Raw genomic sequence first — 17,817 nt, 5'->3', positions numbered from 1 at the left:
GTATTGTTCGTATAGTAACGTTGATGTTAGCAAGCTAACTATTTGTTTTTTAAAGTAGTAGTTTAAACAGAATACGCAGTGTTTAATAACTTTTCTACGTTATTAACGTTAAATTGCCGTCATAAATACGATACAACATTGCAAACCGCATTACTGAAATGTATTATGCCGCTAAATCCCCGCCCCCCCTCTTTTCCCTCTCGCCCCCTCTTCTGTCGCCTTCGCCCTACGTCATCAACGTGCGACTGATTCGGTCAGATACCCGTCAGTCGTCAAACGGGTAAAGGGCACGACTGTTTTTACGTGAATGTTAGAAGTGCCTCAGCCTCACCCATCACAGCGTGTTTTTGTCCGGGTTTTTTTTTTCAACTGAAACGGTGAAAGAGAAAACGTTTCTCGGTGCGGGCCCAGCCGGTGTCCATGGTAACGCTACGTTTTAACAGCCAGGATTATCCCGAGGAAGTAACGTTAACGTCGGGGACACGAGAGAAGCTGGAGACTCAGCGAAGGTGATTCATCGAAGAGATTTCACCGGACAGACCTTTTGTGCCTCCAACAATTGTGGTTATTTTGTGAGTATCAGCCCTTGTCTCTTAGCTAAATCTACCTACTGGTCGTGTCTACTAACTCTGACACTTTGTAATTGCAAAGCATGACATGGCAACCTTACACCAGCATTAAGTAACTGACACCGTCAGTCTGGTTTGGCTATAGAGATATGTGCCAGGGTGGTGATACATGCTACTAGTGTGCGTTTACAGTACCTTCCCCCAAATTGCACAGGCATGGATGCGACAGATTCCTGAGCAGGAAGGATGACATCGGAGGCTGCTGTCTCCACATCTCCTGCGATAAGCAAACCAGCCAAGAGGGACTACCACTTTCTTCGCTCCTTTGTAGCTGGAGGTAGGCACGAGCCCTCAACGCATTGTGCACGTACGAAGCTGACTACATGTCAACATTTAACCAGTCTCACACACATTCATACACTGATGTCAGAGGCTGTACAAGATGCCACCAGGATCTAATGTTGTCGTGGACGTCCATTCACATTGGAGCAAGTAACAGGAGTTCAGTAACTTGCACAAGGACATGCGGACTGGGGATCGAACCTCTGATCTTCTGTTTAGAGGTCGGCCCGCCAGAGTCCGTGGGACCCTGACACTGACACACCTGACCTTGATGGCACCTTTAGATACTGAAATAGGTCGCTCTGGAGACGTCTTTCCTCTGCCGACAGTCATCTCTGACCTCCCTGATGAGCTTGACCTAACACATTTACATTCAGGGCATTTAGCAGACGCTTTTATCCAAAGCGACTTACAATAACTACATTTGTTGGCAGAAAGTGCAACAGTATATTGCTATCAGTACAGAAAGGATTTCACAAGAACACGTTTCAAGCACGCCCAAATGCTACGTCAACCCGTAGCTCGTATACAACAGAGATAAGTGTTAAGATACAAAGTGCAAGGTATTAAAGTGCCAGTACATACAAACAAGCAATGAGTACTATGCATTTTTTTTTTTTACACATAAAAAATAACAGTCAATATTGACTTTCATACTCACATACGTATGGGTACTTTGTTACTAAATGAATCATTATTCACATACTTTATCCCTGTCCCCTTAAAGCATGCCGTGCCACCTTTAGCACGACGACGCCTACACGTGATACCTGATTGAAAATGCACATTGTAGTTCTCACACACAGACACAAGGTGGATTTAAACATAATCTTAATGTCTACTGTGTTTATTTTCTACATCGTGCTGGCATTTGAGAAAAGACAGTTAAGTCGCTGTGACATTTGTGGTTCTTCCTCTTATTTTGAAACGTGTGTTGAACTTCTTGTTCCCCTTTTATCCAACTATTAGCTACTTCAATACACTTCTATGACAAACGCTACCCTTATAATTCCAATTCACTCAAGATAAATTAAGAAACAACATTATCCACCAGTCTGCCGTGGTAAGATGAAAAGTTGCACATTTGATAATAAATGCGTCGATGTGTTTTCTATTTAGGTGTTGCAGGATGCTGTGCCAAAAGTACCATTGCTCCTCTGGACAGAATCAAGATTCTTCTCCAGGCCCAGAACCCTCATTACAAACATCTAGGTAAAAACATGGAAAGCGTTGGAAAGTGTTTGTTTTCACACATCTGTGCTGCATGAGTGAGATTTCTGATCTTGCTTTGCAGGAGTGTTTTCCACTCTCAGAGCTGTGCCACAGAAAGAAGGCTTCCTTGGCTTGTACAAGGGCAATGGGGCGATGATGGTCCGGATATTTCCTTATGGAGCCATCCAGTTCATGGCCTTTGACAGATATAAAAAGGTACATTTCATACTTAATTGCACTTTACAATGGTTATAAAACCTGGGTGTGAAATGTCGGTGAAAATGGTGAAACTGTCGACCTCTGTTTCCGCCCGTTGTAGCTACTAAGTATACAGATTGGGATCTCTGGACACATCCACCGCCTCGTGGCAGGATCTATGGCAGGTAATTTAATGTTCTTGACTTTTAAGAATTGCCTTTTCATTCTTTGTCATTTGGATATCATGCACTGCATGTGTACAAATACATTATGAGTCAGCATCAGTCTAAAGAGATTGAGAGGCAAAGTGGAAAGTCAGTCACGTCAAATTAAATACAGCTACAGAATGCTTAATATCAGTAAATCATGTTGAAGCATAACCACAATTTCTTTCTGCGACGTTTGTTGTTATCTCGTGTGTTTTCAGGGATGACTGCTGTGATATTCACCTACCCTCTGGATGTGATCCGAGCCAGACTGGCCTTCCAGGTGACAGGAGAGCATCGCTACACTGGAATCGCCAACGCCTTCCACACCATCTACCTTAAGGTAGCGTGCTGGGGTTCAGCTTCTGAAACAAACAGTCTTCACAAACAGTATAGTCTTTCATTTTGTCAGTGTTGCATGCATTCAGATCTGTTCTTTTTTTTGTAAAGGAGGGGGGCATCCCGGGCTTCTATAGGGGACTTACGCCAACACTTATTGGGATGGCCCCTTATGCAGGTGATTATGATTATTTTGCAGACATTGCTACCAGCCTTTGATTATTATCCACTGTGCACATCCTCCATCACATAGTAATCAGCCTGCTTTTATCCTCCAGGTTTTTCTTTCTTCACCTTCGGCACCCTGAAGAGCCTCGGCTTGAAACATTTCCCAGAGCTGCTGGGACGCCCCTCCTCAGACAACCCCGACGTCCTCATTCTGAAAACTCGCGTCAACCTGCTCTGTGGGGGGGTAGCCGGTGCCATCGCTCAGACAATATCGTAAGTGCTGTTGGCAGGCAGCCAGCAGGCTTTCGAGCTGACAAAGTGGCTGGAGTTTGCTTTTGATTACACGGATTTGATGATGGTTGATGGATCACATCGTGTTTCTTCCCCACTAGCTACCCCTTGGACGTGGCTAGAAGAAGAATGCAGTTAGGATCCGTGCTTCCCGACTCCGATAAATGTGTGTAAGTATCACCAATGTTCCTACTCTCCTTATTCTTTCATGCCACCGTGTGCTGCTGCACATTGTAGTCAGTGTGTGAAATGTTTCAGGAAATTATAGTGAGACAAATCGTTAGCTCTTAGATATCTTGGTATCACTGGAGAATATCGTTGTGCAACAAGAACAAAGAACCAAGTAGTCAATCCACTATTGTGTTCTCATTTTACGAGCTCTGCAGTGAAACTATTATCTTATGGGTGACCCTTTAAAGGAGAAATGAAGGAGAAATAATTATAGTGTGCTGTGATACTCAGGGTAATAATAGAGATGAAAAGCGTTCAACTTAATTACATCATTAGTAATAGTTGAAGTGCTCAACTAGCTACAGGATCATTGGCCCTGGAGGAAACGTTAGTGAGTTTATGTCTAATTGGGATTTGTTAGTATTCTGTAATATTGGTCCTTTTCTCGCTTATTCACTGTGGCAAGGAGTCCATGTTTTAAAAACAAATCAGTGTTTGAATTCAAGTGTTTTGGATATTAATTGAAGCGTTCCCGCTTAAAATAATCAATTTTACATTTGGTTTTCTAAGCAGATTTTGTGAAGCGCATGCTTTGTGGAGAGAAAATTCCACAGATTTACATTAGATACAAATGTCCAAGCCCAAAACTTCAAGGAATGTAATCGTCCTCATAACACAAGTGACATGAAATCATGCAAGACTTCATTAGACAGCTCAGCATCATTAGGAATTTGATTTTGTAAGACTTACTGTCTTTATGAAAAACAAACAGTAGATTACTCTGTTTTCCCCCTCCTGCCATTCTGAAATGTCTGATTTCTTGTCTTGCACCTGAACAGATCACTGAGGAAGACCCTGGTGTATGTGTATAATGAGTACGGGGTGAAGAAGGGATTGTACCGAGGCCTTTCTCTCAACTACATCCGCTGTGTCCCATCCCAGGCAGTGGCCTTTACCACCTATGAGTTCATGAAGCAGACCCTCCACCTGAACTAGTCGCTCCTTTTATACCTTCCAAGTCTGCAGCTGGGCCCGTTTTGCTCCCGCTTATTCAGCAGATCCACCTCAGCGTTTCCATCGTAGTGGGATCGGAGGCTCACTCGCTACGTCTTAAATTCTTCCGTGTGGGAATCGTCCTTTTCCTCGAGTTCACTGACGGCACCAGGGAAGCCAGTTAACGCTGAGAAAGGAAACTGGATATGAGACAGTAAGAGAGATCAAACACAGCAGCAGGTCAGCGGCTCGGTTGGTTGGATGACAACGATGTGCTGTTCAACATGAACATCCCACTAACTGTGTAGAAGCCTCCTCATTCACACAGATGTCCTCACACTCGCGTGTCTTTTTCTGTCTACGTCATGACCTGTCTAAGGGATCTTAAGATGGACAGCAGCTTAAAATGATCAAATTAGCAGTTTCTTTAAAAAGAAGGTAACTCAATGATGTGCATTTGTTTTTTTTAAGTGTTTATCATAGCTTCTTTTCACAGAATTGGTGATGAAAGAGTGGCTATTGAAATATGACTGGAGTTTTAAAATCTGATTTATGATATGTTTGTTTATTCGCAGTTTAGCGTGTCTTTAAATTGAGTGTGCAGGTTTGGGATGCAGTAAGATGAGGAGAAGTTACCGTTTGTACGTCCTTCCCTTTGTTCCCTACACAAATTTAAAAATATATAATTAACTTGTAGGGTCTTTTTCTTTTTTTTTCTTGTTAAGATGCAGTGACTGAGGTAGCACGTCATTTTAGTTTGACAACTTAACATTTTATTGCCAAATCTTGAATTACAGTAGTTAATGTACCTGTTTTCATTTGTTGAAAATGAATTTTTTCTCAGCTGTGATCAGAAAGATATTTTGAGTGTCAGCATTTTGACATAACATGGATGTAGGTGTGGTACGTCTGGAGGGAGGGAAATGGACTCAGGAGAAATTTGCACTCGATCGCTGTAGCTTTTTCTTCGTTTATTTATTGATTTAGCATCCTGTTGCCACTGGGTGGCAGCATTGTATTGTATTGTTTACCATCAGAGCTGAACACAGCATTCATAAACACTTCATACACCTCTGTACAAAGCAAGTTGTGAGATAGTATAATGTACGCAGTGTTTTTAAACAATATATACTGAATGAAAAATATTAGTTTAATCACTTTGGATCCCAAGTGCACCTTCATGTTTACATGAACCTCATCAGCATCCTCCTTACTTTACCAGAATGATTTGTGTTTTACTAAAGTTGCTTCCTTCCTTTGATGCCTCAGCTTATAGATCAATGTACGTGAATAGAGGGAAATGATAAAGAGCAGCATCATCATATTGTTACCGCTCAGACTCGTCATGTGACCCATGGTTTGCATCGCCTGCCTTAGATTATCGAAAGAATTGTAGCTCACAGCAGCTCAGTCGAGTAAATCAATAAAATAATCATATAATTCTCCCAAAATCACCTTGAAAGGTACAAGTAAATGAGACCGCCATGTTGATATATGTTGATTGCCAGTTGTTTGTCACTTTAAATGAGCTACAGTATCCAATTGTGCCCACCTGCATGGGCTTAAGAGTATAATCGCTCGAGTACTGCTGTGCTTTCATCTACTGCTTTTTGGATTTCTGTCTGGTTTCAAATCAGGTTTTTATTGTTTTTTTTTAGTTCTAAAAAATTCCTGCTGTTCATTGTAACATAATTATGTAAGAGAAGTAGACTATTTATATATGTAAATGTATGCTGTACTACTTCATGAAGCTTTGTTAGAATGACTGAATAGCTTTGATGATGATTGAACAATGACATTTTTTTTATGTTTGTCAGTTTTATTTTCTCTTATTTGTACATGTTCAGTTTTCCTCTGACTTGTTTAATAAGCAATGTCTGAATTACATTACGTCATCTTTTAAAAACAGTAACGCCTGTATCTTTACACACACACACGCATGCATGTTAATGCCACACATCCAAGCCACAGATGCATTTGCATTTATTTGACTGAAACTGCAATAGGTGACCAGCTGTTGTCTAGTGTCACGCATGGATTTGACTGGTAAATGTGAAGTGTAAAAAGTGTGTAATGTGAAAGTCCCTTTCACTTCCACATCATCCATTAAACACAGACTGTTCACATTTAGACACCCTTTCATTCTTCTGTTTTTGTCTGTCATACAAGGGCTCTTCTATTATGCTTTCATAAAAACGCCCTCCCGTCTACAGACAAAAACAATGAATTTGGCATCAACTGTCATAAGACACCTAGGCCACGGTTATGTCTGCACAATAGATATCACCACTGATAACACATCTAGGACGGACAGTCGTATTATATTCCCACCTCATTTACTCTACGAGGGTGGAGATCTGTGGCCCAGGGGCTATTCCAGACCTCCCCACGTTTCTGAGAGCTTGGAGTATGTCGTGTTGTGGTGGCGATGCCAGTGGATGCAGGGGCTGCCATGTCTTCCTCTTCTTCCTCGTCGTCCTCATGAGCACAAGATGAAGAAACTGCCAGATGAACGAAAAACTTCCATAAATGGAGTATACAATCAAGAAGTTTGCTGCATCTAATAAGATATTTAGGAGGGGACGTCACTGTCAACGGCACATAAATAAATTCATCCTACCTTCATCTGTGGGGACATCTTTTTGGACCAAGCAAAGCACCTTGAGAGGGAAAAAAGCTTGGCACTATTGCCTAGTTTAACCAGCATCGATGCCCCAGAGGCCTGCACCTCCCCCTTCTGCATCATTACGTGTGCTCTGGTTTTGAAAGAGGTATGGGGAGAAGCGTACACCAGTGAGAGACATGCAGCTCTGAAGAAGGGGGAACTTGTCCTTGCTTCAAAAAAAAAGAATTGTTCATCTTCAGGGGCATTGTGGGACCACCATGCTCACCTACACTGTGACCGTCTCCACGGGGAGCCAGTGGTTCGCAGGGACGGATGACTACATCTACGTGACCCTGGTGGGCTCGGAGGGCTGCAGCAGCGAGAGGACCCTGCTGGACAAACCTCTGTACAACGACTTCGAGAGAGGGATGGTAAGGGATGCAAAGGAGGATTTATTGACAAATGCATTTTTTTTTTCATTATTATTTTTAATCCTGAAAATCACAACTGCACGCAAACCTGAGTTTTGCGCGTTGATATAACAGAGGAAGAAGTTGCGACAATTTGGTTAGTTCTGTTGGGCAACTTACTTTTACGAGAAGGAAGAGTGGGCAAATCAGATTTGAGCAGATTTCTAGCTTGCATGATGCCCTGTGGTGTATTCTAGAAAGTAGTTTTTTTTGACAAACTCTTTAAGATTTAGGTCAGTTACCATGGTAACGGACTCCCAACCTACTCCCTGGCAGGTTTTCTTCAACAAACCCTGAGTTGCTCCCTACCTGTCTCCTGAATCTGAACCACCTGTAGAACAATGTGATGTTGTTTCCTCGTCAACCCGTCGATATGGAAGCAAAACGGATTCTAGCTTTATACGTCAGGGAAGGAGTTTGATTACCACTGATATTTACTCTGAATAATGTGTGTAATATGTTAATATGATCAAAACGATATGCCTCAATTTACCCAATAGGCCCTATTCTTATGCAATTTTCAACTGCAGTCACGTTATTTTTGTGCCTGTGCGATTTCACCTACCGGTATATCAAAAAATACATTGTTACGTTTCGCTACGTACAGGAAATGAAACCCTGTCGAACGAATCGTTCTCATTCCCTGAAAACTTAGTGACAATTTAGTTTACGGCAGCGATTAAAATAAATAAAACTAAGCAAAATCAAGTCTAAAGAAGTGGGTGTTGAGTTTTGTTTTAAAGTGGGATGAGATCCAAATCCAAATCCAAGAGATCCCTCAATTTGTTGCATTTGCACCGTTTACACTGAACTTCGGTTTGGAATTTCTTTTGCGCATTGTGCTCATTTACACGCCTCTTTGGCACAACGTTCGGAGCTCGTTATATCACCCCCTGGTGGTGGGCCAAGCACACAACACGTCATCAAAAGGTCACCTTCTTTTCTGGCTTCCCGGCTCTGAGGTCTTCTCCTCGTTACGCCTCTGTCACGACCTTCGTTGTCGACCTTCGTTGTCGACTCAGACAGACAGACTGACAACCCGTTCCTTCTCTTTACCTTTTACACTAACCACGTTGCCGTAAAAAAGGAGTGATAATCCTGCAATGAAAAGAGAGAGTAAAAAGGTCAGCAGAGAGGAAAGTTAGACCCTTTCCTCTCTGCTGTTCTGCTGTTTTTCCACTCAGCCATGCCTCCTCATGATCTGCCAACTTTGTTCACCTGCTGGCACATTTGCTCCACATCAGCAATCAGTCAATCATTCACCATCATTCAATCACCATTCCTGTCCTCTCGCCAATTGCCAGATTATTCACCTCTCACGCGATACTCTCTGGAGAAAGGCCACATTTTGCCTGTCTGGCACATTGCTGATTGGTTGACGAATCCGTTGGCGCCTGAAAAGTGGAACTTTTCTCAACTGTCTTTTCATGCAAGTGATGCGAATGATGCCGCCAAATGTACCCACAATTAATTTCGGCAAAGCCCATGCAAAGTCAATGACACATGTACAGTGTGAGCGCGTCCTAAGAAAGCTCATTGCCAACCAGTCCTTGTCAGAACTGTTGCTTTCTTGTTGATGTTTCACTGATGTTTTCACACACACACACACGTGGTGACATGTGAAACGTGTTTCAACACGTAGGCCTACTGATGAGACAAACAATGAAAAAAAGAGATCGTCACATTTAGCAGCTGACTGAATTGCAGGTGGACTCCTATGACGTGAGGGTTGCGGAGGACCTGGGTGAGATTGTACTGGTGAAGATTGAGAAAAATAAGTACTGGGTGCATGATGACTGGTACTGCAGGTACATCACAGTCAAGACCCCATCCGGAGACTACGTGGAGTTCCCCTGCTTCCGCTGGCTCGTGGACGAGAAGGAAGTGGTGCTGCGGGACGGAAGAGGTACATCTTAACGGACTGCCCGTCTCCTCCTCGTCATCAGTCAGAGTCTCTGCTCAATCCCTCATGTCTTGTTGTCCGTTTGTAGCGCATCTGCCTCAGGATGATAAAACCAGCCTGGTCAAGAAGCACAGACAAAAGGAGCTAGACACGAGGAGGAAAACCTACAGGCAAGCCCACTCTACACTTTGGTTTGTGGTTGTATGCAGCAGGAGGCCGAGGCATCCACTAACCAACTCTGCTGGCCCTTTTGTAGATGGAAGGAGTGGCAGCCAGGCTTCCCTTTGAGCATAGATGCTAGCAGGCACAAGGATTTGCCCCGGGACATCCAGTTTGACAGCGAGAAGGAAGTGGACTTTGTGCTGAACTACAGTAAGGCGTACGTGATCCATCTCACAGCCTGCTGCAGCGAAGTGTAACAGGTTCACAGTGACGCTCCGTACTGAACAGAAGGAGTCAGTCTCTGAGGTGTTTGTTCACCTGATAACATGCTTCTGTTTTCTGCACTCAGGGTTTCCTGGAAAGACAGAGGCGTCATTGTGCGTTTATCACCGGGGACATTTGCATTGTGCTTTCATGCATAGACATAATAATACAAACAGATCCCGAACGCAACTATTTGAATCAGACAAAATGATGTAGTGCAATCCCGATAGTGAGCTTCAAAGGCAGCGTCTCTGTGGACCGAATGTGTCTATATTATAAGTATACTGTAGTTATAAGTATACTTGATATAATTTGCATTAAGGCCATGTCTTTCTGCAAAAACCACACACTTTTCTTTTATTTTCCAGAATTTGATTGAAGCGTTTAATTGACACAAAAATGTAATTGATCTTTTTTCACATGAATATGGTGACGATGATGACAATAATGATGGATTTCCAGAATAGAGAACCTGTTTGTGAACCAGTTCATGCACATGTTCCAGTCTTCTTGGAAGGACATCAGTGACTTTGAGAAGATCTTCATCGGAATCAAAAACACGACCTCAGGTCAGCCTCACATATTTTGTATTACATTATGTCGTATTCTATCATATCATATCATATCATATCACGTTGTGTTGATTATCCAGAGTATGTGATGCAACACTGGAAGGAGGACTTGTTGTTTGGCTACCAATTTCTAAACGGTTGCAACCCCGTCGTTATCCGAAAGTGCACCAAACTTCCCGACAAGTTCCCCGTCACCCATGAGATGGTTGCTGTCAGCCTGGAGAGGGAGCTGACCCTGGAGCAGGAAGTAAAGGTAGACGAGTGTACCTAGGATTTAAACCCAGAAGGGGCTTAGCCCCAAGGAGAAGCATACAAAATCTTTGTGCTTCCATCTTTTTAGTACCGTATTGTCTTCTTCCATTCTCTTCTGTTGAACATGAGTTACTGTAATGTTAACTTTTGACACATTCATGCTTAGAACAGGCCTTGATTATGTAAAGGTGTCTTCAATGTTACCAAATCTAATTCCTCTCAGGTCTAAAGAATGTACTTTAATTACACCAATTACTGCCCTGTAGATCGGTTCAATCAGAGGGTGATTCTGCTCAGGATTTTTTCTGTCATAAAGTATACAGTAGAATAAATCAAGGCTGATTTTAAAGATCACAGTGAAATCTGACAACATAAATATAAACTTTACCAAAATAACTGTATTTTGTATATATTTATTCCAGCAAAATGAGGATACAGTGTCTGTAAAAATGAATCCAAAACAAAAAGACAAATAGGCTTTACAGACATGCCTTTTTCTATATTCATTTTACAGACTATGATTCTATAATCCTGAAACTATATGTATACCCTTTCATCAGTATGAGATTATTCTGAAAATAAAGACTAAACAAAATTGGGAATGATTTATGGTAGCTCCAGCCCCCCTAAAATAGGCCTAACAACGTCACTGCCTGTGACTACTTATAAGTTATGTCTCATTTCCCGCTGACATACTCCATGAATCTACATTGCGGCTCCAGGCGGGTAACCTCTACATAGCAGACTACGAAGTGTTGGAAGGCATCACTCCGAACCGCACAGACCCACAAACGCTGCAGTACCTGGCAGCTCCGATCTGTCTGCTCTACAAGAACACTCGGAACAAGATCCTGCCCATCGCCATACAGGTACGGTGATGTAGCAGTAGGTGTGTCATCATGAGGGGAACAGTCCAGTATAAATCTATCCCCTCTCTTCCCCCCCAGCTCGGACAGAGTCCAGATGAAGACCACCCAATCTTCCTGCCCACTGACGCTCAGTACGACTGGCTGCTGGCTAAGATCTGGGTCCGCTTCGCCGACTTCCAGCAACACCAGTCCGTCACACACCTGCTCAGGACTCATCTGATGACAGAGGTTTTTGCCATTGCCATGTTCAGGCAGCTCGCTGCAGTTCACCCTGTGTATAAGGTAACACTCATGAGCCATACACTGATTGATTCAATTGATTAATTGATTGATTGATTCAAGGATTGATGTCCCTTCTCACCCCCAGCTACTCATCCCGCACGTTAATTTTACCATCGCTATCAACACCAAGGCCAGAGAGCAGCTCATCTGCGAGTGTGGCATCTTTGACAAGGTGAGTTTGTGGACGTGGAGACAAAAGTAAGCAACAAACCCAAAACAGGCCTCTTCATTTCTACTACATAGCATTACAAAATGACAATGTCAAAGTTATATGTAGAGAAACATGATTTCTTTGCTTTAAAGTGTTGATGGTAGGGCCCTAATCGGTTTTTTGATTTTACTCCCCTCATTTCTTTATCTTAGTGGACTAAGATGATGAGTGATTTGTTTTTATGCCCAGAAAAGATTTAAAGTGGAGCTTTTGTGCAATTATTTGTGGAGAAATCAACAAATCAATGGATGCTCAAAAGCACCACCTTTGGCCGCTGGAGATGAGTGACCTGCGTGATGATGCTGCGTCTCCTCCGTTCCTCATCCAGGCGAATGCAACAGGTGGAGGTGGTCACGTCCAGCTGATCCAGAAGGCTGTGAAGTCTCTGACCTTCAAGTCTCTGTGCTTCCCTGAAATCATCAAGGCCCGCGGCGTTGACAACAAGGAGGAGCTGCCCATCTACTTCTACAGAGACGACGGCTACATGGTGTGGGAGGCTATCAAGAGGTGAGAAACATGTGTGTTTTAGGGAGGGAAAACATCTGGGAACATTTCTGTTCTGGTTTGAGAGAGAGAGAGAGAGACAGGTCACAGCATCGTTCCCCTTGTTGTCCTGTTTTCTTCTTGGCAGCTTTGTGGCTGATGTGGTGCATATTTACTACGCCAGCGATGAGACGGTGCAGGATGATGAAGAAATCCAGGCCTTCGTGAAAGACGTGTGCAGCTTCGGTATGCAGGACATGGATCAATGCGGTGGGTGCACATTACAGACAACAATCAAAATGCTGCAACTAATAAAATATGTAACATTTCTTTTAAGGAGAGAAGCTGCTCACTTAACCTTTGATGCTTTTTAAAAAAATTAGTGTTCTGTAGTAGACCGGTACGACAGCATTACAGCATCAGATCTGTTCTGTCACAGACGGCGTCAGTCTTGTAATATCCGCTGTGTTTCTACATTGCCTGCATTGTGTCTGCAAGGACTTTCACAACAGGTTTTTTTGGAAAGACCTTCCGCTCACTTTTTCAATCCAATCTGTGCACAGAGTTCCCCAAGTCCCTGAAAACACGCGAGGAGCTGACCGAGTATCTGACCGTCATTATATTCACGGCATCGGCCCAGCATGCAGCGGTCAACTTTGGACAGGTGGGTAGTAATCATCATCATAGTCATCTGACTTTTAATATATTTGATAAGACGGATTTAAAATTTAACTATGACGGTTCACATATATATATTTTCACATTTCAGTTCCACAAATGGTTTGTGTGCACACAGGCGTGCACAAACAATGTAAAAAGTACTCCAAATCCTACTGAAGTACAATACTTGAGTGTTGCACGCCCTGTACTGTCCCCTTGTGTACATTGTGTAGTATGACTGGTGTTCCTGGATCCCCAACTCTCCGTCTACCATGAGAAAGCCCCCGCCCTACCGGAAGGGCCTGGCGAACGTGCAAATGATTTTGGAGAGCCTCCCTGATCGTGGACGTTCCAGCTGGCACCTGGGGGCCGTCTGGGCCCTCAGCCAGTACCAGGAAGACGAGGTACAGAAAAGGCAGACACACACACACACACACCTCAGTACAGACAGAGCTGTTTTAAGGACCAGCTTAAAGTGAGATACAAATGTCCAAAATCCTAAGAAGTACCCCTCTACATCAACATGCCTCTCAGCTGGATGTCTCCCCTGTCTCCCTGCAGCGCTACCTGGGCATGTATCCTGATGAGCGCTTCACCGAGAAGCCGGTGAAGGCAGCCATGGTGAAGTTCAGGAAGCAGCTGGCGGAGATAACCGGCTTCATCAAGAGGAGGAACGAATCAAAGAGGCTGACTTACTACTACATGTCTCCTGACAAAATCCCAAACAGTGTCGCTGTCTAAGGAATAAAATCATCTCTCTACTTGATATTTTTGCAAAAAGCTTGCTGAATTTCAGCTGGAAAAATATTTGTAGCCCAAGTGTGTGATTTCAAATGCATACGTGCCGACATTAAAAGCCTCAATTTTACTTCGAATTGTCTGCATTGAGAACGTTTTCATTTCTATCTGCTCCTTTTCCAACAGAAGATGTGAAACCGCTTTACATCCGTTAATACTGAAATATAACAAATCCTGTTATCTTACCATTTACATTCAGAACACAAGGTTTCCATTGAAAACGGACACAAAGCGTTAAAAGTAACTCAATTTTTATTTGGTTGTTCTTTTTAATTCTACATACTTTGTTCAATAATGGGAAATTAAACTGAAAACACATCAATATTTCTTTCAAAAGCAAAAATTACGTTTACAAATTCTTTACAGTTACTATTCCAAAATAAATTCACAGACAAACTGGTGGAATGATATCATTAGACATGGGAACAGTCATATATGTTCAAGTCCAGTCAGTAGTAAACAAATGTAGCTTTATGCAAGTTACACTTTTCCCAGACACAATTGAAATGTAAGCAAAGGGGTAAAATTGATGTGCTGCTAAACAGGATTATAAAATAGGGAAATCAGTTTGCGCTGAGAGACACAAAGAAAGAAAGAGTCTCCCAGAGAGGAACATGTCTGCTTGTTAAAGCATCCTAAAGTGGCATCAAATCGTCCGTTTCAGACTTCATGAAAGGAGCCAGCTCCTGTGAGGGGTAAAAAAAACACAAAAGTACAATCTACAGTCATCTTTAATCTCAAGGAAACACATCTAAATATTCCACGTTCTTCATGTGAAAAACATGAATTATTTAAATGCGACCATGTGGTTTGTTGCCTCTATTACGCACATTTGAGACAAAATCCTCTCGAATATCTGAAGAAGTGCAAAACAAATACCAGAACATCACTTTATGGCTGGGAAAAAAAATGTAAGTTGCATAAAATTACTAATGAAAGGTTTTTTTTTTTTTTTTTTTCAATGAACAAGTTGTACTCTGTTTTCTTTTAAAAATAAATACAACACAAAACGAAGAAATCATCATTTTATACCCAGAGGACACCCTGGACATTAAACATCACTACGTAACTATAGAATATCAACAAAAGGGTAATTGCACTTTTTATCAGTCTAATTGCACTGAGCCTCGCAGGTATCAACGTTTCAGAGAAGCTTCTCACGTCTAGGTCTTAATCCAAACTGACACACAAACAATTCCCTCGGCTCATGTTATGTATTAAAATCATATTAGACTTCAGATCTCAAGTCATCATGGGGCATATACACAAGTACAGTATGAATCGTTGCAACAAAATAAGAAAGCACAGATTTAATTTATTGCTGCTGCTGCCGAGCAGTAATCGTCACGTAAGTTGTTGGACTATTGTTCACAGACAGAAATCTGGTATCAAAGACGGCTTCTTTTAAGAATGAGTGTGCTTGTGTGTGTTTGTGTGTGTGTGTGTTGCTGGAATGGCTGTGAGGCTCAACATGAGCCCGGCATCACTGTGCTCCCACATAAACAAAGCACTTCCAATGACTGTAAGCCCAAACACATCGCCCTGAGAAATCAACTGCTGCCTCCCTCAGACTGCACCTTCGGCCTCTCGCCAGCAGGCGGCGCTCCAGTCAGCTCATCAACGAGAGACTCGCAGGCAGCAAGTGTACGCACTGCATTGCATCCGATTGCTGATGATTGAAATGGCCTGAAAATGTTACACCGATACAAAAAGAACATCTTAAATATGACAATGTTTAAGATGCGTTTCCTTTTTACAAAATGAATACAGGAGCAATTTGTCTCATTTGGGCTACATAAGTGAGAAGATGTTAACACTATCAAACGGGAGGCAACATGCTGGCCGTCTTGTGATTCAATACTAAAATAGATCCTCCACCATGTGATAAGAGTCTGGCAAGAAGGAACAAGACACTTTCACTGAGTCCTTTGAGACGCTCTGCCAGAATCAGATCTTTCCTCTTGTGCTCTCAGTGTGCTAACATAACTGGGGATGGATTGCAAAAGTGCGTGTCCTGCAGAGGAAACATATTCACCTATTCGAGGAGTCAAATTCAAATGCACATAGTTACAGTCTGCCTGCTTCTTTAATCCAAACGATCTATTTGGGATCAATCGATGCGCTGCTTGCACAACGGGGGCGTTGGGAGGACAGCCTGAAAATAGGCAGCTGTAGATTTTCCAGGGCGTATCCCGTGACTAAGCAAACAAATCAGCATATTAAAAACTGCACATGGAATATCACATTGTAAATACTGTGTCATTCGCATGATAGAAAAACATGAGCGGCGCTGTTTTATGCCCAAAAGCTCTCGTAATGTTCTCAAGACATGGAAATTATCTCGCAATTTCCTGTGACCAGTAAAAAAAATCTTGTTTTTCTTTTTATATATTTTCTTGTTTTTTTTTTTTATCTTTTTTTTTTTGTTTTTTAAAAGTTTACATTCTCAAAGCCTTCAGAAAGTCCATGTCGGGGTGCAGAAGTCATGTGGCTGGATTTTCCATTATCTGCATCGGAGCTTTGAGCCTGATGTCGTTTTCAAAACTCGTTTCTTTCAGCATGATTCCATTTTTTTAACCCCTTATTCCTTTTTGTCATCCGTGGGAAGGTTAATATACATGTATATGTGCGTATGAGGAAATGTCAAATAAAACAGCAGTTCAAAGTTTGAATGTGCTCTCCTCCATGTACAACATATCCAGTAAGACTTAATTCATATTAAAGAAACCACAAAAGAGCAAGAGAAGGGAGTGAGGGACGTGGGAACTAAAAAACAAAAGTGCTTTGATGCATGTCCAGATCAAGGCCCGGGTCGGGGTCCAGACCAGCTCGGAGCTGACAGACCACAGCAACAGAGATGGCAGTAGCTGGAATGTTCCAGATATATCCGATGCGTGGCGCTACATACTGATCCACGGCAGTTTAGCCCCGAGACTCACAGGAGGTAAAAACGAACGAATCTAACAAACCCACGAGCAAAGAAACCACACATCAGAGATGTGTAGACCTCCGGAGCTGTTTGTGAGTCTATTTGTCTCAGTCCTGCTCTCCAAGAGGGGCACATTGAAGAGTGTGTGTGTGTGTGTGTGTGTGTGTGTGTGTGTGTGTGTGTGTGTAGAGTGGTATGCTTCAGGCCTCTTCAGACATTTACAGAAAAAGTCAGTAAAAGCAGTCCTGGGAAAGGAGAGAGAGGCGTGGATTCATGGGTCTGGAGTGCAGGTGAGTGAGGGACAAGGTCAGATAGGAGGAATGTGGACAGAAGAAGACAGTCGTGGTCGGTCCGTCTGTGTGGACAGAGGTTTGGGAATACGAGACGTCCAGAGGAGGGAAAGCGGGTCGGTCTGGGATCACAGGAAGGGGAGCGCGTGGTCATTCCTCAGTCGTCGAGCAATCCCAGCTCTTCGCTGTGGGCCTGTTTGTCTGTGTAGTATGAGTAGGACGACCCATGGCATGGACCCGGCGGTCAGACATGGAGCACCTCCATACTGTAGTCCTCTGTCTCTGTGTACTGGGAGGAGTTTGTGTCGGACAGGGTGGGCGCCAGAGCCTCCTTGTTCTCCACACTGGGCTCCATGAGAGGCGGTTTCTCCAGCACCAGCTTTTTACACGTGTCTGGCCGGTTCTGGACGTATATGACCCGGTTGTAGGCCTTGAGTCTCCTCCATAGATGGATGTAGACTTTGCATTGGACGTACATGAACACCAGTCCACCCGTGAAGCCGATGGCCACCACCACCAGCTTGGTCCAGAAAGGCCATTCCAGGAGTCCTGAGGAACAGAGAGCAGACAGAAAGAAA

The 17,817-nt window shown here is 43.0% G+C and overlaps 4 protein-coding genes across 7 annotated transcripts in view; 3 read left to right on the top strand and 1 right to left on the bottom strand.

The window, feature by feature from the left end:
- sfxn3 (sideroflexin 3) overlaps positions 1 to 17,817 on the top strand; it is a 234,876-nt gene that overhangs the window by 161,964 nt on the left and 55,095 nt on the right. The gene's annotated exons all lie outside the window — the stretch shown is intronic.
- slc25a16 (solute carrier family 25 member 16) lies at positions 4 to 6,718 on the top strand. Its single transcript, XM_084020684.1, has 10 exons — positions 4 to 572; positions 784 to 906; positions 2,031 to 2,123; positions 2,206 to 2,339; positions 2,443 to 2,506; positions 2,749 to 2,870; positions 2,978 to 3,044; positions 3,145 to 3,307; positions 3,427 to 3,495; positions 4,336 to 6,718. The coding sequence occupies exons 2-10, from the start codon at positions 816 to 818 to the stop codon at positions 4,490 to 4,492; spliced, it is 960 nt and encodes a 319-aa protein (XP_083876810.1). The 5' UTR covers positions 4 to 572; positions 784 to 815; the 3' UTR covers positions 4,493 to 6,718.
- alox5a (arachidonate 5-lipoxygenase a) lies at positions 7,245 to 14,617 on the top strand. The gene is made up of 14 exons (XM_084020675.1): positions 7,245 to 7,525; positions 9,272 to 9,470; positions 9,556 to 9,637; positions 9,724 to 9,846; positions 10,356 to 10,462; positions 10,546 to 10,718; positions 11,440 to 11,586; positions 11,665 to 11,868; positions 11,954 to 12,040; positions 12,408 to 12,586; positions 12,711 to 12,832; positions 13,126 to 13,226; positions 13,456 to 13,626; positions 13,784 to 14,617. Exons 1-14 carry the CDS (start codon positions 7,373 to 7,375, stop codon positions 13,961 to 13,963), a joined length of 2,028 nt encoding a protein of 675 aa, XP_083876801.1. The 5' UTR covers positions 7,245 to 7,372; the 3' UTR covers positions 13,964 to 14,617.
- The window catches only part of LOC311020578 (E3 ubiquitin-protein ligase MARCHF8-like), a 61,907-nt gene continuing 59,075 nt past the window's right edge, over positions 14,986 to 17,817 (bottom strand). For all 4 annotated transcript variants that reach the window (XM_084020685.1, XM_084020687.1, XM_084020686.1 and 1 more), the window contains one exon: positions 14,986 to 17,788. In XM_084020685.1, coding sequence (XP_083876811.1) covers positions 17,484 to 17,788 — 305 coding nt within the window. In that variant the 3' untranslated portion in view covers positions 14,986 to 17,483. The remainder of the gene's footprint in view (positions 17,789 to 17,817) is intronic.

Source organism: Eutrigla gurnardus (assembly GCF_963514095.1).
Source record: "Eutrigla gurnardus genome assembly, chromosome: 11".
Lineage (NCBI taxonomy): Eukaryota > Metazoa > Chordata > Actinopteri > Perciformes > Triglidae > Eutrigla > Eutrigla gurnardus.
The sequence above is the reverse complement of the archived record's forward strand: the minus strand, read 5'-3'. Positions and strand labels throughout refer to the sequence as shown.